The sequence below is a fragment of the Stegodyphus dumicola genome, chromosome 9 (genome assembly GCF_044657685.1).
Source record: "Stegodyphus dumicola isolate Sdum_Otavi_A_Nest chromosome 9, ASM4465768v1".
NCBI lineage: Eukaryota > Metazoa > Arthropoda > Arachnida > Araneae > Eresidae > Stegodyphus > Stegodyphus dumicola.
The window spans coordinates 7462368-7488460 of NC_140776.1; the positions used below are offsets into that span (position 1 = coordinate 7462368).

At 31.9% G+C, this 26093-nt stretch overlaps 1 protein-coding gene across 1 annotated transcript in view; it reads left to right on the top strand.

Annotated features, from left to right (window-relative positions):
- The first annotated feature begins 610 nt into the window (after positions 1-610).
- Positions 611-26093, top strand: part of LOC118195733 (LIM/homeobox protein Lhx9-like) — an 88393-nt gene continuing 62910 nt past the window's right edge. Inside the window, exon 1 of the mRNA XM_035367056.2 lies at positions 611-1528. Coding sequence (XP_035222947.1) covers positions 1272-1528 — 257 coding nt within the window. The 5' untranslated portion in view covers positions 611-1271. The remainder of the gene's footprint in view (positions 1529-26093) is intronic.

The window sequence follows — 26093 nt, forward strand, 5'->3', positions numbered from 1 at the left end:
TACTGAATATTTATGTGTTGACAATATCTGTAAACAATATATAAAATTTGGCGTTTTTTTATACTATTTTCAAAGCTATCAGAAATGAGAAACTGCTTTCCTATAATTTAGTCGGCAATAGTTAACTGATTGTAAACCAAACAACAATAATAATAAATTTATTATTTATTTTATTAAATGGGATTTATTATTTATGGCATGGCAGAACGTATTCCACAGGAGAACAAACAGTCACCGTCGCTTTGAATTTAAATGAGGAAAAAAACCCGTGTGCTGTAATAATAGAAAATTTTGACACATAAGCCTCGTGTCAGCTTGCATTGTGAAACCGCATAAACGTGAGTAAGTCCCTATATGTTGTACTGACTCTATTTTCTTTGTTCTGCTTGGGCGTGAGATGAATAAAAAGATATCGTTTAGGACTAAAAAAGGGAAAAAAAAAAAAAAAAAGCATACTAAGCGTAAGAAAACACAACAACCTGCCGCTCTTAGCCTCGAGGTTGCGTCAGTGGCATCCGCCTCCTCTAGGAACACCTCTCCACTCTATTGGAGGAGAGTAAAAACAGGCGGAGTCCCAGATCGATGCCCAACAGCGTGATAGCCGCTTCTCTCAGAGGCTCGTGTGGGAGCAAACGGAGAACGTCATTTCAAGTGTATGTTGACTATCGTGAGCAGCACTCAAGGCTTTAACAAATTTCACGTGTGTTGACAGCAGGCTTATTGAACTATAATTTGCAGTGTATGTCGTAGTAAGCTCTGTCCATACGTTCCTTATTTATAATTCAGCGAAAAATCTCGCTTGTGCTTAATTTATTTAAGAGACCTTTCTGTTCGCATACAGAAACTGCAGTGACTCTGTTGTATTTTGGCCGATTCGAAAGGTGGGATAAAGCTGATCTGAAATCGAATATAAGATTTTCCAGAATAAGCCTGTGTTTTACCTTCGTGAAAAGAATGATGTCTTAAGACAAAAAGCCATTTGCTTTAAAATTGAGACAAGAAGGTGAATGCCGCTGGCCTCAGGATGCTCACGAGAGTTGTGACACACTGAATGTAAACTTGTTAGAGTTGCACCCAAATATCGTGAAAAAATAATTTTGTAAGCATGCCGAGTAGTAATATTCAGTTTATGAATCTCTCGTAACACTGATCGTGTTTTATTTTTGAAATACTGTGTCATCGTTCTCAAACCAACGGCCAACCTGGTACCCTACCAGAAAACCCCTCATCGCGAGTGCAAGGGTCTGTCTCCGGAATCTCATGACCCGCACATGGTAAGCAGTCACCCTACGGACAACAGACCGGGGACTATGCCCGTCATTTCCCCGGGAGAGTACGACCCACCCCCACCACCCAGCAATTGTGCCGGCTGTGGTGGTCAAATATCGGACCGTTACTATCTCCAGGCGGTCGATCGTCAGTGGCACGTGTCGTGTTTGACATGCCATCGCTGCAAAGCGCAGCTGGACACAGAATTGACATGTTTCTGGAGGGACGGACACATCTATTGTAAAGAAGACTACTACAGGTAAGCCTTATTTTGATGCCTGCCAGTCAAAAAATATTAATTCGAAAGTTTTGAAATAAGACACTTTGCCAGAGATGCTCGATGTTTTAAATGTTTATGCTTTACATCATATTTTCAGAAAACTTTTGAACTGAAGCTCTTACTATACGGTATTTTACGTTTTATTTTCGAATACGAAAATTTGCGTTTAAAAATATATGTAGAGCTATATATATGAGGTATCTATGATAAGGCCAGAAGTAGATGATTTTTAACTATATAATAGGTTATTGAAAAGATCGAAATTCTTATAAAGGATTGAAGAATTGTTTTATTATTTGTTCTCATTCCTCAGCCACTATGCATTATCGCGATTTTTAAAATGAGTCGCAACATTCGAAATCGGCTCTCCTGAGAATCCATAATTCTCCGATTTGTTCTGTAGCATGGGAGAAGAAAAAAACCAAAAATTGATGCACCTGTGACATTTGTAATCGTATGCAATACATTTGAAGGATTTTTTTAAAATTGTATTACAAATATATATATGTGTATATGTTGTGGTTTGTTAATTTGCTTTGGAACCAAACTATTAGAGAGAAAATCTTGAGCAAAATTTTTCAGTTGCCGTGTTAGAATAAAAGTTATTCTCATTGTATATCGCACTCCTTTAAATAAATGCGATACATGTTATTTAGTTATTTTCAGTAGAACTGCAATTCCTTTTTAACTCCGTAATTTAGAATGAAGAAGTATAAAGTAAAATGTATCATTGACTTTGTAATAATTATAACATCTTATGTGACTAATAACTAACATGCTAAAACATGAGCTGATGTAGCGAATTAGCCACGAGACACATGTGATGTTTGAAACGGCATGTCCCGGCAGATTTTCATACTTTATTCCAGGTCTCTTAATTTTCGTCCAGTTTCTGATACTAAGAGTTTGACTGATATTAATTCATTTATTTAAAAAACAGTTTTAACGGATATATGCTTAATGAGTAAATATGAAAACAGTGTAAACGTTTTATGCAGCATGCAATTATATACGGGAGTTTTTAAATTTATTTATTTATTTTTTTTTTTTTTTCTGTTCCCATCAAGAGTTAAAAAGGGATTTGAAGACTTATTTTAATACTGAAGTTTAGATCCGAAATAACAAAGCGGTTTCGAAGTTTAGATTGAGCAAATGTTTATAAGCAAAATGTGAAAATGAAAAAAGTTTCAAGCCAATAAAAAGGTCTCTGGTTAGTAAAAACTGCTGCAAATTTTCGCTTTCAGTTTAGTGTTATCTCATGTTTGGGGAATTCTTAGCGATATTTTTCCTCTAAAGATCATCTGAATAAAAATTGTCTCCATAGGAATATCTTGGAAATGATATACATTGCATATTAATAAATGTATAGATAGTGTGATGTCCAAGCAAATTTTACTGGTGGAAATTATTCCAATATAATGTAAGTGATAGGAAAGAAGAGTCATCTTGTGATATGAAATGAAAACGCTTTCAGGAATGCTCACAGATTTAAAGTTTTTTGCGTGCTTTGAGTTTTTCAGAATATTTATGGAATTTTGTTTCTTTTTGCAAATTTTTCGAATAGTCTTTTGGTCGTTATTCGAAGTTATTTTCTGGTAAAGGAAATTATACTTGTACTAAAAGAACAAAATATTGGGGGGAGGGAGAAAAAAGTTGGTGAACTAAATTTTATTTTTTTGAAGTTTCGCCCATTTTCTGGTTCCCCCTCACGAGCAATGCAAGTAAATCTACTAAATGCCACTTTGTAAAATTCTCCGATGTTTCCATACACGATGAAAAAACATATTCCGAATCTTAAATCCCCTAAACACCGTTTTCTGTTTTTGAACAATCAACATTAACCGTCAGTTTTTTCATTTAATCTCCCCGTAATCTGTGCACGTATGAAACTGGGGCTCTGTATAGGTGGGGAAGGGAGATTTCCCCCTTTCATGTGGGTTCTATGGGTGATTGCATTTATAAATCAACGGGGGGGGGAATAGGAAGGGCATTTAGGCATAAGCTTTTTTTATGGATATTGTCTGAAAATAAATGGAAATATGTTTTCTCATGAATGTTTTCGGGTTTTAAGTAATGAACATTTTGATTTAGGTGTGGAGCTAAATTAGATCATTATTCTTTGTACTGAATCTGCAGTGTTAAGAACAAATAACAATAGTAATAATAATAATGATAAAATAATTGGAGGAAAATTGTTACATATGGCTGTATTGGAAAGATCAATCCAAACATATGAAACAGATCAAGTATCACACAAGAACAATGATATATAATAATAATAATAAAAGAACAAACATTTAAAGTAAGAATCAGTGGCATATACTAGACGGAAGAATGCCAATCTTATTAAGATGATGTGATTTGAGGAAAAATATTTGCTTTTAAATTTCTTGAAAAGCAAATTGTTATTCAACGAAGGAAGTACAAACATACCATATTTAATAATATTCTAAATAAAGTATGTTGCAAGTTTTACTAAACAAGGGAATTCTGTTATTAAACAGGCAAATATAAAATATCACATACCAGAATACCATGTTCTGAAAGCTGACGGAAATGCTTTAACTATTCGTAATTATATTTGTGTGTGTGGGGGGATGTGGCTGTTTGTTTACAATGATTGATAATTATTTTTGCAAAAACTATTCAAACGATTGATAACTGAGAGTGAGAGAAATGTGTAAGAAAAATCTCAAGTAAGAAAACCACTTAATGTAATGTTTCAAATTTTCTTATCATAAGACAAATATTTTAGCTAAAAATCTTTTCTGCTTGGACTTCCTTATAAAGGCAATGAAATTCCCATCGATCTGTTTGCGTTAATTAATTCTTTGCGTTAACTGAATTAATACGAATGCAAGAGAATTATTCTCAAACCATGTTAGACCTCTTCCCAGACCATGATAAAATAAATGGGAAATAAATATGTTAAATTAACCTCACTTAGTCCCTTTTTTATTAATAAATTAACTATTTTTCAATGTCTGTGTATTAGAGTATGAGTTAAAAAAAAACATTTTGAGATATTCCTTAAAACTGAATTCCCATCTTAGAATATTTGAATATATATTTGAAATATTGCGTAATTAATATTATGCACCGTTTTAATTTAAGCTATGTGGCCTAACTTTTATATTACGCGATATATATCAATAAGTTTATATACTTTTTGAATTTATAAATTGCAATCACCTACTAAAGCATTTGTTCCAACAATTATTTTAGCCAAGCTGCTGAGCAAACAAAAATTCAACGACAATTTTTGCTTTGCTCAAAATAAAAGTCTTTGTCCTATTTATATTTTTGCTTTAGTTAGCTAAGTTACCATAAATGGTACTTGTAATAACAATACAACAGGATATAGTAATAAATTTAGATGCTTTTGGATTTTTATCAGCAATCTGAGGCTTGTTGAATAATAATGTCTGTTATTTGAAACTCTCCAATTGGTTCTACAAAACCATTGCGGTCATTTCTTTCATTTTTAGTAAAACACAAAATTACCAAAGACGAAAATTTTGCTGAATGACCATCTGGTGTATATTTACCATATTCTGAGCACTCATTGAGTGAGATATATACATATAGAAATATTATTTCAAATTAAAAAATTACGGTTTTAAAATTTTTAGTAAAAAATATCATACTTTGTTTTCACAACATCTTTTTCGTCATTAATAAAATGCTTACGAAGATGTACGAAATGCTCAAAACATAATCTCTATTTCGTTTGTTTCCTTATTGTGAAGATATATGAACACTTATTTTACTTGAAGTATTGACAGAGAGGAAACAATTGTCTTGGACGTAATAAACTGGAACGTAATTTTCTTAATCCCTTTTTCGAAAACGGCGAGTATCAATTTAAAAATAGTAGTTGAAAAATAAACGAAAAACTTGCATTCCTATCTAAGGAAAAATGAAAGTTTAAAGACTGTTAAATTTGAAAAAGAGTTACTTGTGTATCCTCATTTTTTGTTGAACATTTCGGCTGAAGTTAGTACGGTAGCACTAAATGTAAAGAAAATAAGCTATAGATCTTGTACATATAATATCGATAGTTTGCTTTTGATCCGATGTTTATTTATGTAAGCACTGTTTTAATTTAAAACATAAAAGTGTTTCGTTACGTAGAAAGGCAATCTACAAAAGTGGCAATTTGCCACGTTTTAAAAAATCTGGTAACGTCTGGTAACGTTCGAGTTTTTTATTAAGTAAAACTATATAATCAGTTAAGATTTTAAGAATGCACCCAAGGAAAAAACATAAAAGTGTTGTTCTACCAATTGTTTTTTAACAACAAATATATGTCATAAATTATTTAAAATATTATATTTGAAAGATTACGTGTGTAATAATAGTCACGTAACAGACACTATTTATCGGAAATGTAACTTCATTGCTGAAATTTTAAATTGTACATTGCTCAAATTTTAAATAAATCATCCATAGCATCCTAACAGTGAAACAGAATAAAAAACATACTTTAAATTGACAAAATCAGCATTTGTAACGTTTGATTATTTTTTCACCAGTTGATATATTGAATTATTTATTTATTTTGTCGAAAAGATTAATGGATTAATGTAATAATTAAAAGTATGAAAATCTAAGCGTGTACAGTTTCTGGTTTTCAATATGTCGTTAATAAATACCAGAACTATATTTTTACTCCAATGAATGAGATATATCATATGATAAGGATAGAAAATGAAGCCTTTAAAAAAGATTAGCCACTTTTTTTTTTCAAAAAGAATTGGAAGAAAGTAGATTGGCAATAGAGATGAATTTGATAGAATTGAACATGAATATTTTTCATATTATTTTTTACCTTGGATTTATTGGCTATAATTGTAGCATTTAAATTTTTAAAGACTTGTTTTACTTCATAGTCACTGTAAGTAAGGTATCAAAATTAAATGTACAATCACATGAGGTTATTTCAGATAAGTAGTTAAGGATAGAGATAGCTAATGTAATGATTTAGGAATATCTTTTTAGCCCAAAGGGCGTTAGACGAGAAAAGCTATTAATTTCGCTTTGGCATTTTGTGGCGTTTCACTATAAACGGAGTTTTTATTTTCAAATTGTTGCCAACAAATTTTATCGCCCTGTATTGTATTTAAAAAAATTAAATAATGAAGGTTCTACATAAATGTATGTATGTTACTGTGATAAAAACTGTACCTAGAGCCATCCAATTTTGAACAATTGGATTTTGGAATTTGTTTTATTACCTATTTCATATTTTGTAAAGCATTTATGAGTTTTTGGTTAAGGACCTCAACGATTTCAAAGCGAGCAATGGCAAAACTGTACGGGGGGGACATTTTTATTTCTAGCGCGCGAGACTATGTATCGGAAATTCTGAAGATATGCTCCGTTAAAATTATTTTGCGATATTGCTGTTGAATTGAATTTGATGGTTTAAGTGCAAAGATCATGCTATTTTATCAATAAAGGTAACACACAAAACGTTAAAAAAAAAAAGTCCCTTTGGGCGTAATATAAAATCTGAAAATTTTCAGTTTTTTTTAATTATTATTTCTTTCTGCAAATTTAAACGTCGTTGCCTGAAATGGATTTTTATTATTTTAAATACTCAAGTAGTCTTAATCCAACCAACATAAGCAAAGGTTTTTCTGCATAAATGAAATTTTCAATAGCTTTAGCCAGTCAATAGTCTCAAATTGTTGCAATAAATAAAAGTTTTGCAGTTTTTTGTTTAAAATATTTTCCTTTTCTCTTTCAAATAGACCAGAATGTTCTAGAATTAAGGGGGGGATCTTAATTTTGCAGCAATATATTTGCCCTTTTCTTCTTAAATATTAAAGGAACCTGATTTTGTTACTTGAGGGTTCAGCTATTAAATGTATGGTGCTTCCTCATGTAGTAAACTCAAGTTAATAATTACATGTTGATCACACGTACTGTTTAAAAGGGGGCTGTATACCTTCGAACACTTTTATATTACATTTAATTTTGGCAAATGATGATGAAATGATGAGTAATTAATGATGAAAAAAATGAAGAAGCTGAGTTATTTAATGACCATTAATTTTGTATTTTTGGAGTAAAGTAAGAAAACAAGAAAAAAAAAAAAAAGCAATATTTATAATAAATTAGAAACATTCTGTTAAAAAAAGTATAATATATTTTCGTATTATGTAAAACGCAAACCCATCATAACGATATTCTCAGGGAGGTAGAGTATTATTTTCTAGCTAGGAAGTTATTAAGAATTTTTTAAGCTTGAATGTGTAATATAACAAAGAAAAAGCATATTTTCTCATTAAAATTCATGTTTAACACATGATAATTTTATAAAAAATGAATTTATCAATTAATCTGTCTCCTTACATGATGTGTTTTAAACATGTATACCAATTTGCATAAGATTTCAATCATAATATTTAGAGATATTGTGTTTCATATTAGCATTAAAACACGAAAAATGAAAAACGAGATAAATGCATTTAAAGAATTCAAACACTCGATTACCTACTTTTGATCATTTGTTTGTAAACTTAAAATTCCGCTGATTTATAACTAATGCCCTCTTGTTTCTTAGAATTTACATTTTTTTTTTTTTTTTTTTTTTTTTTGCCTTCTAGCAGATTTAAAAATTTTTCTCTACTTTTTAAAGCCAAATCAGGGAATGTCGTTTTGCATTGTCGATACGGTTAACATCAAACCTTTCATACTCGTTTGCTGTGTAGTAACCAATATCTATACCTAATTTACCATATCTATACCTAATCTATATCAATACCTATCTATACTTATAAAAATTAATGAATATTACTCTGTAATAAATAAAACGCTTATCAACAATGTAAACACAGAATCAAAACACGAGCGAAAATGCCTTAATGAAGTCATAACACGCAGCTTGCAAATATGCTAGAACTTTGTTTTGTTGCCATCATAAAAATACTTTTTGATCTTTAAAATGCAATTAGATAAAGTTTGACGCCCCGAAAATAAAAGTAAACAACTCTGACACACCCACTTCGGCCTTTTAAATATTTACGTCTTGTGTGCTTCTGGTACGCTTTTCGAGGACAAGCTGTCAAATAAAGTATCATAACTTCGATTTAAATTAACGTAAGAACAAAATTCAAACAGTTTTGAAAACATAAGAAATAAGACTTTCATCGCGCGTAAGAAAAAGAAAATTAGTGTTTTGACCACAATATCGGTTTCTAAGGTATACAGGGGACGATAAAATTACAGATATACGCTTTTACTCAAGAGTAAAAGCAGCGATATCAGAGTTAAATGATGTTCATAAAATATGCCACATAAAAAAGACAAAATGTTTTCTGACTGCCCTCCTCAGTTTATAATCTGTCGCCTGACACATGCATATTCTAATTAACGCAGGTTCATGTGTAATAAACTCAAGTATGGTGGCTTCATTAGCCCGAAAATTAAATTTTTATTTAATTTCCAAACGATTATTTATAATATGAAATTTAATGAAAAAGCTGAATGAAATCTAAATATTTTATTCAATATAAAATTCTGTTTGAGATTTGTTAAAATATTTTCCCGAATATAAAAATTAACTCGAATTCGAAGAAAGTAATTAGTTTAGAGTTATCATATGTTTGACTGTCATATTATTAAATATAATTTGCATAATAATATAATTTGTATAATCTAATTGGTTAAATATAATTTGCATAATCTGCAGTATTCAGATTCGATATATTTCACGTACAATTAGAAACTAGAAACAGACGAAACTGCCGAATGCCGGCAGCAAGGCCACCTAAATATTCATAGAACACCCCCTACTGAATAAGTGTCTGAGTCGAGGTGATATCCTGAATTATTCAAAAAATATTGTCTCCCTCCTCTCCGTTCGCAACAGGGAGGATAAAGAGGGTGAGGTGTCTCTACCCCCCCAGTTTTGTATTACAGAAAAAGTCACATGCATGCGAAATACTGTAATCTTCACTAAAACAAATGAGTAACAAACAAAAACAGAAATAAATAAATTAGAAATAAACCTATCACCTTCACATTTCTCTGCAAGGTGGTAGGTTTGTTTCTGTTTTTGTTCACGGTTATTTGTTTGTACAAAAGTTTTGTTGTCTATTCCTGCTTTGTTTCTGCTTCGTGCAATCCAAATTAATACTACAATCCCAAATTAGTTTTCAATTAAAAACACATTTATAAAGCTCTTTCAAGATTTTGGAATTTGGCAAATATTTCACAAATGTTGTTGGCATAACGAAACTAAAAGAAAGTAAGAAATTCATCTCATGCCATTTCCTTTATGATCGTAAAGAACACACTGTCAATGATGTCATTTTGAATGCTTAGTTGAAATTCTTCCATGCTATTATAGGTTAAAATTACACATCCCAAATTTCCCTCTTTCTATAAAGCAAATCATTCTTTAAGATCACATTTAAAGTTCCAGAAATTATTCCAGTTTTATAGCTGAGAAAAGGAAAAAAAAAAAAAAAAAAACGACTTAATAGCTTTTTCTTACATTCAGGCTTAACAATCAGTTTCTCCCTTTCATGTTTTAAAAATGATCAATGCGCATCGCATAAAATTAAATAGTTGTGAAAGTACACCGAGATTTTACAGATATTCGATAATTAATTTTTAACATGATTCTTAACATAATGATTTTCCGAAGGACATGTTATTATCATAAGTGAAATTATTTTCCCTTTTGAATTTTGACTATCTGAATCGTTCTTTCGTTCAATAATCTTGCAATAAAAATAAAACGAAACTAACTGTTAATTTACTTACATGTTTTTAATTTAAGCATATAAAAAGGTATGTACTGTACATATTTTTCAGGAAATTATTAATTTAATGTTTAATGCGAGTAAAATGAAATTTCTGATTTAATTTTATTGCAATAAAAATAGAAATACGATTATGGAATGTAAGTTTAGAGCCCAAGTAAATAAAGAATAATTTCACTGTTTTACTTCAGGTTAAATATCATTAAAATGTGTATTTAGACAAATAAAAAAATAATTTTATTGTTTCTTATTTAGAAAAAGTCAGCTTTGCGTGCTGTTTTACGGGGGGGGGAGGACTAGATGAAAAGCTGTTTTATTTTATAACTTGTAATGTTATTATTACTTTAATTAACCAGCTTTTGATGTAACTTTAATTAATCAGCTTTACTGTTCTTCTCGAGGCCACTTTACTATGTTTCGCCATCTCTGTTAAGATTGTAATTCTTCGGCTTTGCGTTATTACTGCCTACATTTAAATTGCTACGCCGGTGAGGTGTTCTGAGCAACTTAAAATCAATTGTGCAGTCTTTGACCACTAGCCTTAGTACCTAGGCAATATATAGTCATGTTATGGAATTTCAAAATAATACGCATTCATATTATGGAATTTCAAAGTAAATTTCGGATTAATAGCAATATTGGAAACGAATAATATAAACTACGATTTTTTTCTCAGTTATTTTTAAATTCATTTTCTGTTGTGTCAGTTTCATAAGTACCCCAAAACATGTTATCTATACTTTTCGGGAGAAAAGCTAATGTCGTTGATTATAAAACTGTTAATATCGAAACTGAAAAACCGTTTTAGTTATTGTAGTTCGTCATCAAAGTTTCGACTATAGATGCTACACCTTAGTGAGTAGAATAAAAAGTAATCTACTGACATTTAATCGAATGAATATAATAAATGGAATAATAATTGCCTCTCTGTTTCAGATAATGCTTTTCTTTATTCATTTATTCCCCACGCCATTTTTTAAAAATTTTGATTGAAGTAGCTAATTTACTAAATGATTAAATAGTCGATTTCTACCCCATCAAACATTTCAGACTCTGAAAACTTTCGGAGTTTGAAGAATTTTGCAAAAATGTTTGAAATGTTCCTTATCTCATTTTCTCTACATACAATTATAAGCTATTTTCTCCCTCCTTTCTGCATGCCTTCATGGTGTAACGGTTGGCACACTCGGTGCCTATTCGAGAGGTCCAATTTCGAGTCCCGGCGAGGGCATTGGTCATTTTTCACGTCTCCAGCATCAAAATATTCTAAAATGATTTTCTACAGAGACGCTCAAACTAAAATGTGATGGATGATGACTCGTCACCACCAGGATTTGGCGATTGGGTCCCTTAATCCCCAGAACGTCCAGCTATTATCCATGGGAATATTATAGAAAGAAAATGACTATTTTTGCAACTATTTTTACTAGCTTTAAATACAAATAATCAATTCGCTAACCGAGTTGAAAGCTTTTACAGGTTTAGTTTCCAGAATAAAGCTAGACTGGGATTGTAAAAAGGACGAATGTACCACATTAAATGGTTTATTGATATTTGATATGAAATGTAGATGGTGGTACGCAAAGAAATAAAGTAAGTAAAAAAAGTATTTTTAGCGACTAAATTAAAAAATCTCGTGAAGAAAAAGAACAACTGATAGAAATTTTCTTTGATTGAACTCTAACTGAAGATTTCAAAAATATCACACATATTAACTTTTCGCTCAACTGGAAAGAAAAAAAAAAAAAAAAAAAAAAAAAAAAGAATTTAAAGAAGCTATTAAATTTTTATTCCTTTTTCGTGCAAGAATTTTCTTCCATGTTACATTTGGAAAAAAAAATATATATATATATATACAGAATAAAATTAAAAGTGGATCCTCATTTACGGTTAAAGCTAAGTGAAATATGACCAGACAAAGACATGGATCTCTCTTGAAACGCCCAAATTTCATAATAAATTTTAGAATTAAATAACTTAAATTTTGATAATGGTAACCAATTTTTAATCTAATATTTTTATGCGTGCATATTTAATGTACAAATAGCCAACAGGTTGTGCAAATGGCAATATATATTTTTTTAATATTTCTATTGAGAAATAGAAAAAAGATCACGGTAAAATGTAGTGGTAGTACTAAAGTTTTTCAATTTTTTTATAGATGCTTGTTTTCAATAATCATTTTCGGAAAACTGTCTTTCCGAATGAATGTAATATGTGTTTTGACAGCAGCTACCATATTTAAATGAAAGATTCATGACCTTTGAAGGAGAAAGAACATCACCGGTAATAAATGAAAACCATTATTTGCCATCCTTAAATGCACCAATGAGTCACGTTTTGGAATATTTATAGCCACTGTCTCGTTAACCAACGCGACAAACGCGAGAGCAGATCATTTCTTCTGAGTGGCACGTGTCAAAGCGCTGGATGTGTTTTTTTCGCTCATCAAAAGCACACTATCCTAAAAACAGAAAAGGAGCACCAAAGTTTCAAGATCTTTGATTAAGTACTAAAATCGACATTTAATATTTCTGCATATATGTATTTTTTCCTCGGAGTACGTTTTATCTCGAAGTACGTAATATAATAGTTTAGAAAGATCTTTTACTGATTACAATAATGTTGCAAACATTCATAAACTGGCTATATCCCAAATTAAATGCATTTTAAATTATCGCAGCTAGTTATAATATCACATGAGGATCACAGTACACTTAGCATTTTCACGTTATCCGCAGTAATTTATGAAATGCATGCCCCGTAGATAGCAAGCCAGTTTTCTTTAAGAAAACCTTCATGAAGGCATCCTCCACATAAGCAGATAGCCATCACGTGCTTTGTCGTAGTCCAATAACATAATCGAAATCCATATTGAAACAAAATTTTGGTTTTGTAATATTTTCGTTGTTAAAACTAATATTTGGTGCATGTCAATATTAAGATAAACGGTATTAGTTTCGTGTTTTAGTTTTTAAACGTAATAATATAACAAAAGAATTTGCCTATGTATTCATAAACTAAATTTTAAACAAACTGAATTAAAATATTTAAGGAATGAAGTGTTCATTGAAATCCTGTTCAACTGCTTCCTCAAACCTCATATACAGTTGCTAAAATGCACTCTAAATATCAGTAACAAATTATTAGATTTTGCAACATTTTGAAGTATAGTACAACATTTTGAAGCGGGATAGCATTTTATTTGGGTTTTTTACTTTTTTAAATCCACGGACATAAATAATTTTTTATTAAAAATTAAAACGCTTTAATGAACTTGCTTTCCTATAGAAGAATAATCTTCAGTTCATGACCCATTTAATATATCACATTTTTTCCGCCCAGTCCGGAAAGTGGTTAGTGACTCGGACTGCCGTACCGAAGGGCCAGGGTTCGAATCTCGAAGGAGGCATGAATGTAATTTGCCCGTCTCTTCATAGGAGGCGACGGTGACTTATCTCTTAGGTACCTCCACAGTAAAGATATTACCGCTTTCGGACTTAGCAGTGGCCAATGGCTATGAATGACTAGATTCCGCCGTTGGGGAGGGGAGGAATTCGTCCTGTTGGCATGGTGGTAGGGAAGCCGGCTGCCATAAGCCTTGGGTTGGAAACTCGGAGAAGGCATAAATGTTTGGAAGTGTATTGTGTCTTTGGGCCATAGCGGCACTTAAAATACTTTCGAAGCGAAAGTCTTTTCAGGAGGTTTGACGGTTGGGAAAGAGTGGTGGGAGCTTTCGGATCCGTCCTTTGTGGTGTTATGCATCAAAATTCACTTTTCTCGCTGGTAAAATTCAGACTCCTTCTGGTGTGCACCCAAGGCCACATCCTAGGTAACAAGACAGCTAAATAGCAGCTTGATTCATCTTTCCCAGACCAGTGTTTAACTAGCGAAATGTCCTGCTGCTAAAAAAAAAAAAAAAAAAAAAAAAAAGATTTTTTCCCTATTATTCTTTTATTGTTTATTGAGAATGTCCATGTCCACCTAGGTAACATCCGGATAAATTTAAAACCTTTTGCTTTAGCGATTTGTGATACGACTTAAAATTCTTAGGTGAGTTATTAATTTTTAAAATAATTTTAAATCGTATCGTTATATTCGATTTCTGATTTAAAGAATGAAGTATTTAATTACCAGAGAAAGATATTGAAATGATTTATAAAAAACTGTGGCATGTTATGAAGTCCTGAGACTTAACTCAGCTTTCTTTGAATTAAATATACAAGTGTATCGGTTTAATTCTATTATTTCATGTTTTAATTGCTAAATTTATACGAAATCATTTCGAACTGCAGTTATGAGAGAAACAGAGACATGTTAAAAATAGGCGAGCGCTTAAGTAGTAGTTTCATTTAACTAAATCAGTACCATAGCCGTTTGTGTGCATTTCATGATTTTTTTTTCCTTTTATAATTACTTTGGCAGTCAAACGAAAATTTTCGAAAGAATCCTAGTTTATTGATAACTTGTAGAAAGAATCTAATTCTCATAATTAGCAAAATCAGATAACACTAGAATCATCTTTATTGCATTTAAAGTAACACTAGAATCATCTTTATTGCATTTAAAGTAACAGTAGAATCATCTTTATTGCATTTAAAGTAACACTAAAATCATCTTTATTGCATTTAAAGTTACTCTAGAATAATCTTTATTGCATTTAAAGATTCTCACCTTTTGGCCGTTTAAGGTACCATTTTTAAGACACATTTAACAAATTAACAGAATGTAATTTAAACTTACTGTAATGGGTACTTTAATGCGAATCTTTAATCTTTCTTCTTTTCGCTGTTTGTAAAAATACTGCAAATGTACAAACTATTTAATTTTCTGTTCTATAATTCACTTCAGTTATGCATTTTAATTATTTAACATACTCGGATTTTTTTTTTGTAGATATGAATGAAAAATTTGTTATCCGACATAAGTGGGGAAAAGGTTGGGTGCATTAATTTATATGAGAGATGAGAGCTTAACTTTAATCGGAGCCCATCAGAGCTTTCTGTACATCTCAATTTCTAAATGAATTTTAATTCCAGCCAAAGCCCCAAATAAAATTAGATTAAATATTTCAATTAATTGTTTAACTATTTGTCAACAATTTAATTTACTTTATTATTTTTAGTTTTATTTAATTTTAATTGTTAGTTAATAATTCTTTGCCTTCCGTAGGGCTGCATCGTTTCTAATTTTAGAAATTGAGTCTTTATAAATACATATACAGTCGAAACTCCGTTAGTAGATATTTCATTTTAGCTAGCACTCCTCAGTTATGTTCCTGAATTCCCCGACCCTCAAAGAACGAGACTAATATGCCTTGCCGTTCAGCTGCCGTATCTGACAATGGACTCCTATGGTCTCGTGAATAGCAGCCAACGAGAGTTTCGACTCGGAAAACATGTCCATTTTGTAAGTGTCATATTTCACAGGTTCCCTTAATTAAGTGTATTTTTCAATTTTGACAAAAAACACAAAGTCTGCCAATTACGACAAAAAGCACAAACTATGAAACACATGTAACCATCTCGGAGAGTAAAGTTCAAGGATCTAATACATTTCTTCTCTTATCACCATCTCTCGAAAAGATTTTCGGATCAGTGGATTTTAAGTGCCCTCATTTGGAAAAGAACTAAAATTGAAAGCGTCCGTATTTTATGCGGCATTCGGAATCGAGCTCTTCGCGGCGATGGTAGCCATCTTCCACTAACCATCACACTCACCATACGCAGAACTATTTCAGACTCAATCAAACTTTAAATTCGCAGCAGTTTTTAATTGCTGAGAAATTATTTTTCTTTTCATAATCCAGATATCAGAAAGAAAAGCTGATAAAATCTCTCTGTATGAGTAGTGTGCGACGCAATTTAAGAGACCGATTTTCAACACACGGAGTAGTCACATAGTCACAGGCCGCTATGTAAATGCTTTTCCTGATTTTTAGATCTACCTGCTTAGAGAGTTATTTTCGCCGAATTGATAGAGTTAATTTTTACAAAAAGATATGACTAAAAGCAGGGGTTCTCAACCGGTGGCACGCAAGAGAAAAATAGGTGGTACGCAAAGAAGCAAAGTATTTTTGACTATTAAATTCAAAAATTAAAACCCTACATCCTGATTCAGTTATTTGTCTAATACTTGTAAAGTTATGCGATCTGAGCTTTGTTCAAGAGTGGTGGCGGTAGTAGTACTTTGTAGTGGTGGTACTAAAGGTTTTCAGTTTTTGTTCAGATGGTACGCGTTAGTCAAAAGGTTGAGAACCGCTGTCTTAGAGCATATTATGTATTATTTATTTTATTCCGCCAATACCAGTCCGTTTCTCTTAAAACGTTCAACACGAAGGAATCCGTTCGCTTAAGCAGATAGTCCTGGCTTGCTTGTTATCATGGATTAAATAACAGCAGCTTGTTCTCTTCAAATTCGCATTCTATTGATTTCTGTTATTGATATATCACTTTGAAAGTCTTATTATTATAACAAATATTTTTAAGTTATTAAGAAACTTAATAATATTATTCTCATTTGAAATTGTAGACTTATAATAATAGAATCATAAACAGCAGTGTGTAATTACTGAATATTTGTATAGATGTATATTCTTCAGAATGCATTTTACCAATTTTTTCTTTATTTTCTATAAAAACTACTTAAATCTGGTAAATGATTCATGTAGCAAAAGACAGTTTGCATTGGTAATATAGTTTTTCTTTCCATTAGGTTTAATTTGTGGTTTCCTTGTATTTATTTTTGTTGTTTTTCTTCCAGCTTGCTCCAGTTATAAATTAACAGACAAATGAAATAAATATTCATCGATTTCACGCTTAGGTACGGTCTGTGTAACTTTCGATTTTTAAGTTTCAAAGCAGCTGTCAAAGTAACTTACAGCGGATGTAAAAAGTGCCACACCCCCTTAGGCTATCAAAAGCTCGAAGGCTGCGTTAACCGCTGAGAAAAAAGGCCTCTTCCTTTTGTTCCTATCTCCGTGTCTTTGAGGCATGTGGGGATGAGGTTAGCGGGAATTGAAATGGTGTGAAGTGAGGAGAGTAGATTGAGTGACTCTCCATAAGTAAAGGGGGCATTTGCGATGAGGAGTTGGCATGTTAGATGGGCCACAGCACAGATTTCTAATAAAAATAAGTGTTTAAACATTTATGTGCAGGTCTTCATGGTAAATAAGACGATAACACTGATATTGTGCCGAGGAGGCTTTAATTTAGACAACCTCTTAGAATTTGGATCTCGGTTTCTCAAAAAAAGTGAGGCCTCCTTCAAACTTGGAAAACGCAACCCCCATTAGCTTCGAATAGAACTTTTTAATAGGTTAAATAATAATTTTCTAATAGGTTTTAATAGGTTCTTATTCCTCTTCTGTGTTGCTCTTCAAAATGCATTAGGACTGTTGACTGCACCGTCATGCAGCTTTGACTGATAATTGTTGACTGTATCATCATTGCCCCTTTGAAATGTTCTAGTATGCCGATTTGCCAAATGTATTGTATTCACCGTTTTCTCATCACTTTCACAAGTCTTTTTGTGATAGCGACTTTTGTTTGAAATGAAATGGCTTGTAGCTTTTTTGCACTGATAATGTGAACATTGCATTTTCTCTTTTCAACAAGCAGTTTTAATATTGTTTATTTTCTTTTCGACTCTGAATTAATTTCATTCTTGGAGAACGACTTGTTCGAAAGTTCGTAAAATGAAAGCGTCATTAATCAAGCGTGTTTAATTTGTTTGGAAATTTTGCTGAGGTACATAAGAGCAGCAAATGAAAAGTTTCAGAAACGTAAAATGTCTCTATTAGAAGTTATTTTAAACTCGACTTTTATCATTTTCAAAGGTTTTTCGTTCGACGGGTGACAGTCATTTTAAAAACATATTTTTAGGCTTCATTACACTCACGTGGGGCATGTGATGGTCATTATAAAAGAATATTTATAAGCTTCTGTCTGCTTAAAAGAACAATATACTATCCGTATGCCCTTCGAGGAACATTTTTATTGTTGCAGTTCTTTTTCCCTTCGCTTTTTCAGCTGCCCTTTGGGTCATTTCTTAGAAGTGGAATTAAAGCCCTTATTCCCTCCGTGGCAAGTTTCATCCTCATCGCCCATTTATGGCGTTTTAATACTGAAAGAAATTACATAATGTTATAAACATCACCTTCACTGGACAGCGTATCCAACAATACGCTTGTCCAACTCCATTCTAATCCAGAATTTTTTTTTCTTTTTTTGTTCGCTTTTTGTTTTACTGATTTCCTTCCTTCCTCTAAGACAGTGGAAGGCTGCGCCAGAACCCGGTTTTTGCTCCAGATTAAGCTGCTCGTAAATGTCAACGGAGAATATATCCCTTGAGAAGAAACTTTCCTACTGGCCAAATTTCTTGTTGAATTTCTTCGTTTTTATTTACTTCCTCCCCCCCCCCACAAGCTGTGAAGTTTTATTTATTTATTTTCTTTTTCTTTTTTATTCCTCTGTAAGCGCACGTTGAAATGGTGTGTTTGCACGCACATACCGACGAGACTTCGTGCTTAGCAGATTAGGGACCTTCTTTCCGTAAATGCGTGTGTGTGTTCTTGCCCTCTACGCCTGCCCCTTTTTGAAGTGCCAAGAGTTTGTACACTACTTTATAGTGGAATAAATATCTTATAGTGACCTTGATATGAAGTATTATTGTGTTCGTTACTGTGTTTAATACGTTCGGTTATTCTTATATTAAATTTGAATTATTCACTTCTGTGATCCAAAACATCACTGTAAAATGATAGTGTTTTAAACACTTTTATTGGAGTTATTGTACGTGTTACACATGCAATAAAAATCTGAAACAACTAAGTAAGAGTTGTACGAAGGCATGTAAACAACTCGTGCTCAATGCAAAAAGGGGAAAGGAAAATAGGTTGTTTTTAAGAATTTTACCAAACGAATTATTCTTGGTGAAAACTGAAAAAAGTGTGCCAGGATAAATTTTTAAATTTCTAGCTAAGTTTCCCATTAAATTCTATAAAGTTTAATAATTGAGTGGTAGAATTGAAATATGGAAAAAAATCGGTATGTTATTTTAGAAAAAGTCCGATTTTGTGTCAAAATACCTATGTTAGAAAAATGCTATTTATAAATCGAATACACTCACAGAAGCAGTGATTTTTCTTTATTATAATTTCTGTATTTTGTAGATTTTTCTTTCCATATTATCTTTCTAAATTTTTGTATTTTGTGAAAGGTATAAAAAATTATAAACTTAAAAAAATTTAAAAACTTTTAAATAACGCGGTTTTAACGAAATGTTCCTAAAAGTGAAATAACTTTAGCTATCATAATATCTTTGATCAGACATAAATAAAAAAGTAACATCGTGGGGCTTTCATATCTCAGACATTACCGGAATTCTAAAGAATAAATTTTGAAATGGCATAGAATGAAGCGTCGTAAGAATGTTTACTTCACTGAAATTCCCGTCTGACAATTTTGGTTTAGAAATCTGTTAATGTTAGCACCCTTTTCTAGTCTCATTAAGGTGAAGCACATTACGATAGCTAAAAAATTTGTTGTTTTGCGGTTTAGAGTATTTCAAAAATTACGCAATTTAAAAAAGTTTTTTTAATCTATATTTTATGTTCGCAATTAATCTTTGCGTGCAGAAGAAAGAATTACGAAAACATTTTAATGTTTAGATAACTTCTCGATTATGTTTCACTTTTTATTTCTTTCTCTGCGTAGAATTGAGTACCTGCGAAGGGAAACTTGCTTTCTTTAGAAATGCACAGACAGTACAAAAAACAATAAGTAAATATACCTATTTTTTTAAAACTTTTTAACTTCAATTTAGGTTAAATTATTCCATCAAAAATGAAAATCTTTCGAAGAAATACTTGGAATTTTATTATAAATTTTAATAAGATCGAATGGTATAAAAATTCGAAAAATATTAGGTCATACATTATAAGGACATTATGCATGTTATTAGATATATAATGTTATACCTAGGTACTCTCCGAATACCAGCTGTAGTTCAAAACAGAATTATACGTCATATTTACATACCTTGCATACCGTATATGCATGGTTTCGGAATGAAATGTACCTATTTTGAACAATCGATTATGGAAATTCTCAGGGCTACCAACAAAGCTCATGTGGAATTGTACTGATTGTTTAACAAAAATTCTATGAGTATTGCTATCTACTTTTACATTTTTTTTTATGCTTTCAAATTCTCTGTTAAGTACAATGTACCTCCACAAATTAGGTACATTTGATTCGGGCACCCTGTTTATGTGTGTGTGTGAAAGATATAAAAACTTTAATTTGACAATAGTGTTTTTAATTCCTCATTTTAATTTGGCTTCGCCCTCTTCCTGCCCTAAAGCTACTAATTATTCATAATATCTGAATCTTAAGTGCGACATGTCAAAATTTATCTGCTTCGTGCCATCTCGTATGAGTACAGCAATGCAGATTTTTTTCAGATTAAAAAATATTTTGACTGTATATTTCACTGATGCTTAAATGTGCATTTACTTTCCCACGTAAGCTATGCAAAATTTGGTTTGTATATCGCATCGATAATAATGATATGGGAATCAATATGGCGTCTTCAGAACTGCTTATCCATATATCTATATATATCAAAAACATTGTCAACACTTTAATAGTTACAAATTTAAACTTTAAAAAAAGATTTTTGTGAACTTAACCCAGTTTTTGAAAAAATGTCACCTTTTGTTAAACATTATCACAAGTTTAAACTTCTTCATAACCTCATATCCAAAAATGCATACATAGTTTCTTCCAAATATCATTCATTTTAAACTAAAAATGAGGCGCAAGGAGCATTTTCAAGACATACGAAGTGAGAAAAAATTTGTTTTGTGAAAACCGAATTTAAAGTTTTTCTCCAAACTTACCTTTAATACAGGGTCATGAGAAACAGCAAATTAACTTTAAATATGAATTTGTAAACACTAGATAACATTTTCGAATCATTTAACTATTTTTAATCTCATAATATTAAGTATGAAAAATATAAACGTATCTCAAATTGGTATGTGATTCGAAGTCGTAGGGAGAAACAATTTATGCATTTATATCCAATGAAACTTTTAAAATTCATCCGCACCCTATGTTTTAGCTTCATTTGTCACATTTACATTATCTTTTAATGGTTTACAATATTTTTTTACTATTTCTGTTTTTTTTTTTTTTTTTTTTTTTCAAGCAGGTAAACTTCTCTTTTTGCTTTGGTTCAAGCGACGTTGCTCCCGCTTTTTTGCAACGAATAGGGAAAACGAGTTTCCTCATGCTCTACGCGTATAGCATTTACATAACCAAAGTTAAATTCATTAATAGTTGTCAATTCTGACATTTCTAGCCTTTTTTTTTTTTAGAAATAAACACTTCTCTTCGGCAAATATATAAATTATAATTATTGAAATACTTTTTTTTAAAAAATTTTCTTCAAAATTTAAAGGGCAAAGTTTACATTGTTTATACATTTTAAATGCTTCTAACTTCTTTAAAAATTAGAATATTTGAATTCGGTTTTTGCATACGATGTAGTTGCGTGTAGGGAATATTACGAGAGTAAAAAAATCAAATTCAGGTTAATCTTTGGATTATGGTAACTTGGCGATTTTTTGGCGAAAAATTTGGCGACCAACCCTGCTACAGCAACCTGCTAGTTTTTGTTTGGACGTCATTTTGTTTTCACGAAGTAAAGGCATGTTTTTTTTTTTTTTTTTCCCTCAACATTTTTTTCCAACAATCTGCTAGCCGAATTACGCTTATGCTAGAACTCTTATGGAACAAAAGTGCTTCATCGTGACGAAGATTAGGTGCGAAATTGGGAGAAAGTGCAGAATCGCAAACTGCTTGCCGCGTTTTTAAGAATTGCACATACACGCTATCCATGTACACGTCGACCTATTTTCACTTCAAAAAACATCCCAGAATTGCACAAAAATGGCATTGCGCACACTCTTGACTTTATCCATGTACACTGCTAAAGTCCTAGCTAGTAACCTTTATCGCCTTAACAAAATGTCGCCAAACTACCTGTTTCCATATTCCAACGATTAGCAGAAAATTAAATATTTTGGTTGATTTTTAGCTATTTTAAAGTCCACCATTCCCTTGAGTTTATGTTTGTCAGTCCGATATGAATTTATTGCAAAAATGTTAGAAAACAAAATAATGATTTGGGAGAGTCTCCGTTTCAGGCCCTTTCTGATTCATGAAAGGATATTCAGCCAGCGGCAGGTAACATCTGTAACAAGTGAAACTATCCCCAATATAAAAAGCTCTTTGTTGGGCTTAACTCAGTGTCAATACTTGACCCTCGAAGGCAAACAGGAGAGATATTTATGTGACAAGAGGAACACAGAGGCGCTCTTCTTCTCTACCGCCGGTTACTCCTCGACTCGGTATTAATGAAGAACTAGTAAAGTGCAATTGCTCGAGGGAAAGGTGTTTCTGGAAATGGCTGGAACTGTGAGAACGCTGAGAAGCAAATTTCGAATAAATCAGGGTATATATTTGCTGTCATTCAGCCCTTTTGATCCTAAGCGCGGAGCTGAAAAGCAGCGTTTTCTCTCGAATGTTGGTATTTTAAAAACAGCTTCGACGAGAAAGAATAATTCAAATAGTGTACGAAGCATTGTACATACTATGAATGGTGTGTAGGCATGAATATTGGGGAAAAAAAGGGGGGCAGTGTATTCAGAAAAATGTCGTTAGTTTTTCAAACGGGAAAAATGTGTTAACTGTGTAATACTTTAAAATAGGAAAATCACATCTTTCGAACATTTCCCCGATTTTAGGAATTTAACTATTTTTTATTATTGACGGTCAGTAATAAACAAATGCATTATACTTTATTTTTTGCATTATATTTTATTATCCTGCATTCTCATAGTCTGCAGATTTATTTTTTGCAAAATTTATATTTTTGTTAAGGTTAGATTACTATATATCTATTACACGGATGCTTTTTATTAAAAAAAATCTGCTCAAAAATATATAACAACGGAAGCCAATCGAATGAAAACATAATAGAAACTTTTAAAAGTATAAAATAAAATAGAACCCTAATCCTGCAGTGTATATTTATTAATTTAATTAATATACGAAAATCGCATAATGTATTCCACGAATGCAATTTACATAGAACAATAATGTAAATGTGCTTATCATTTGTAAAAATGATATATGCATCTTGAAAATTTTTAATGGGCAGAAACACAGGAAACATGAAATAGTAATTTAATATTCCAAGAAAGCTTCCAAAGTTCAAGTACTTCGTCTTTGAAGCTTCTTTTCACTAAATATATTCTGTATTCATTAATTTACGTCTGCGGAGTACCAGAAAACAATATCTTTGTGCTAAATTGCTAACGCTAAGTATATATATATATATATATATATATATATTCATAATTTATTAACTAAAAATATTGATTGTATTATCTCCTAATATAAATTTAGTACAAATATCAAAAAAGAGGGAACCCATATGTAGAAAATGTAAAAAAAAGAGGGAACCCATATGTTTTAAAGTAGCTTGGAAGTTTAATTCCGAAAATTGTGTTTTAAAGTAGCTTGGATGTAAATTATGAAAAAAACGTTTTACGGGGACTTGAATTTAAATCATGAATAACAAAATTTCAAACTTTCAAAAAGAAATTAAAAATTAAAAACAAGTAATTATCGCTATTGATCGTAAATTAGTTGACTTTTCAAGGGGAACAAACCAACTCCCGTTTAATGAACAATAATTAATAAATGCGAAGGTGTTTCGTCTTTTACTCAAGTAAGAATGATGATGCCAAACTGGCAAATTAAGTTAGGCCAAATTTGTAGTTCCGTGAAGTGATGGGATTTAAAACCAAAGTAGATTACCAAAGAACTCATTCTGAATGAAGCATTTTCGCTAATACAAGATTCCTTATAAATTTTGAGTGAAAAGCAATTTATGAAGTAAAATTTACAAGATATTTGAGTAAATGTCCCCCCCCGACACCTTCTCTTTTAAGCATGTTAATTCAAGACTATTTTTATAAAAATAAACAGTAGTAATCTTAATTGGAATTATGAAATAGAATTTAAAGTAATTGAAATAAACATGAGAACATTAAGAAACATAACAATGCCATCTTTGCAAATTTTGTTATTCATGATTGAAATTCAAGTCCCCGTAAAACGTCTTTTTCATAATTTACATCCAAGTTACTTTAAAACACAATTTTCGGAATTAAACTTCCTACATATGGGTTCCCTCTTTTTTGATACTTCTACTAAATTTATATTAGGAGATAATATAATCAATATTTCTTTAGTAAATAAATTGTTATATATATTGTTACGAATTTGGTATTTAAAAAGCTAATGTTAGTTCAATTATAAATTAAATGGTTTTATTTCTCGCGCAGTGCAGCGCGTGACGAATATTAAAAGAAAGCTAAGCCGGAAAAATTAAAAATACAAGAGCGCGTGCGTTAAATAAATAAATATCTCTTTTTGATTTCGAGAAAGTGCTGGAAAATTCTAGCGCGTGATTTTAAAATCTTATAAAAGGAGGAAAACATCTCAGTTTGTAGTTAGTAGTTGCTTAGTTTGTTGTTGTTTAGAAAACTACTGTTGTTGATTGTAGCGAATTCGCGGATTAGCGTTCTTTAGCTGTTTTGAATTACGTTCTATTGACATTTGAGTAGTTAAAAGAAAACTACTGTGAGATATTGTAATACTGCATATTAATTTGAGAAAATTTAAGCATTTTTGTTGTGATAATAATAAATTTTTGTTCATTTTTCATCGGACTTGTGCATTCATTTCATAACGAACCCGTACGCACGCAACAATTTTTGGTGTCAGAAGTGGGATTTGAATGCCAATAACAAGAGCGATGGAAGAACAATTGAGACAGCTCATTAGTGCTTTTGCTGCATTCCAAGAAAAGATGGAAGCTGGCCAAGCATCATTTAAGGAAGAAATGAAATTGGGCCAGGAATCCGTTAAGGAAGAAATGAAATTGGGCCAGGAATCCGTTAAGGACGAAATGAAAGCCGTTCAAGCTGGTCAAGAAGAAATGAAAAGAGAAATTACTTGCATAATAGAAAATAAATTTGAAGCTATGGAAGGCAGAATTGACGCAGTTGAAAATAAAGTTGGACATATTGAAGAAAGAGTTTCTTCGGTGAAAGAAGAAATAGAAGAAAGAGTTTCTTCCGTAAAAGAACAAATTGATGAGAGAGTTTCTGCAGTTGCCAAAGAAATGGATACTTTAAAGAAATTCGTAGCGTCGGCAGGGAGCAGGAGTGATGATTTTAAATTCTTACCAATGCCTGCTCGTCCACCTCTGAAGCTATCCACATATGATGGGAAGACCTCCTGGCAGGTGTATAAGACACAATTTTCTATCGTGGCGGATGCGAATGGATGGGATTCCCAAGCTAAGGCCTGTCATCTCGCCGCTTCTCTAAGAGCCGACACAGCGGATATCCTTCAGACTCTTCCCGAAAACAAAAGGTTAGATTTCGAAGCTCTGTCCGGCGCCTTGGAGTTGCGCTTTGGGGAGAAGTGTTTAAAAGACTACAGCAGGCTCCAATTAAAATCTCGTCAACAGAAGCCTACCGAAACACTTCAGGAGCTCGCCGCGGATGTTGAAAGGCTGTCCCATCTCGCCTTTTCGGAATGCCCGACAGAAACAAGGGAAATCCTGTCTTTGCAATACTTTATCGACGGCATCCGAGATACTGAAATACAGAAAGCTCTACG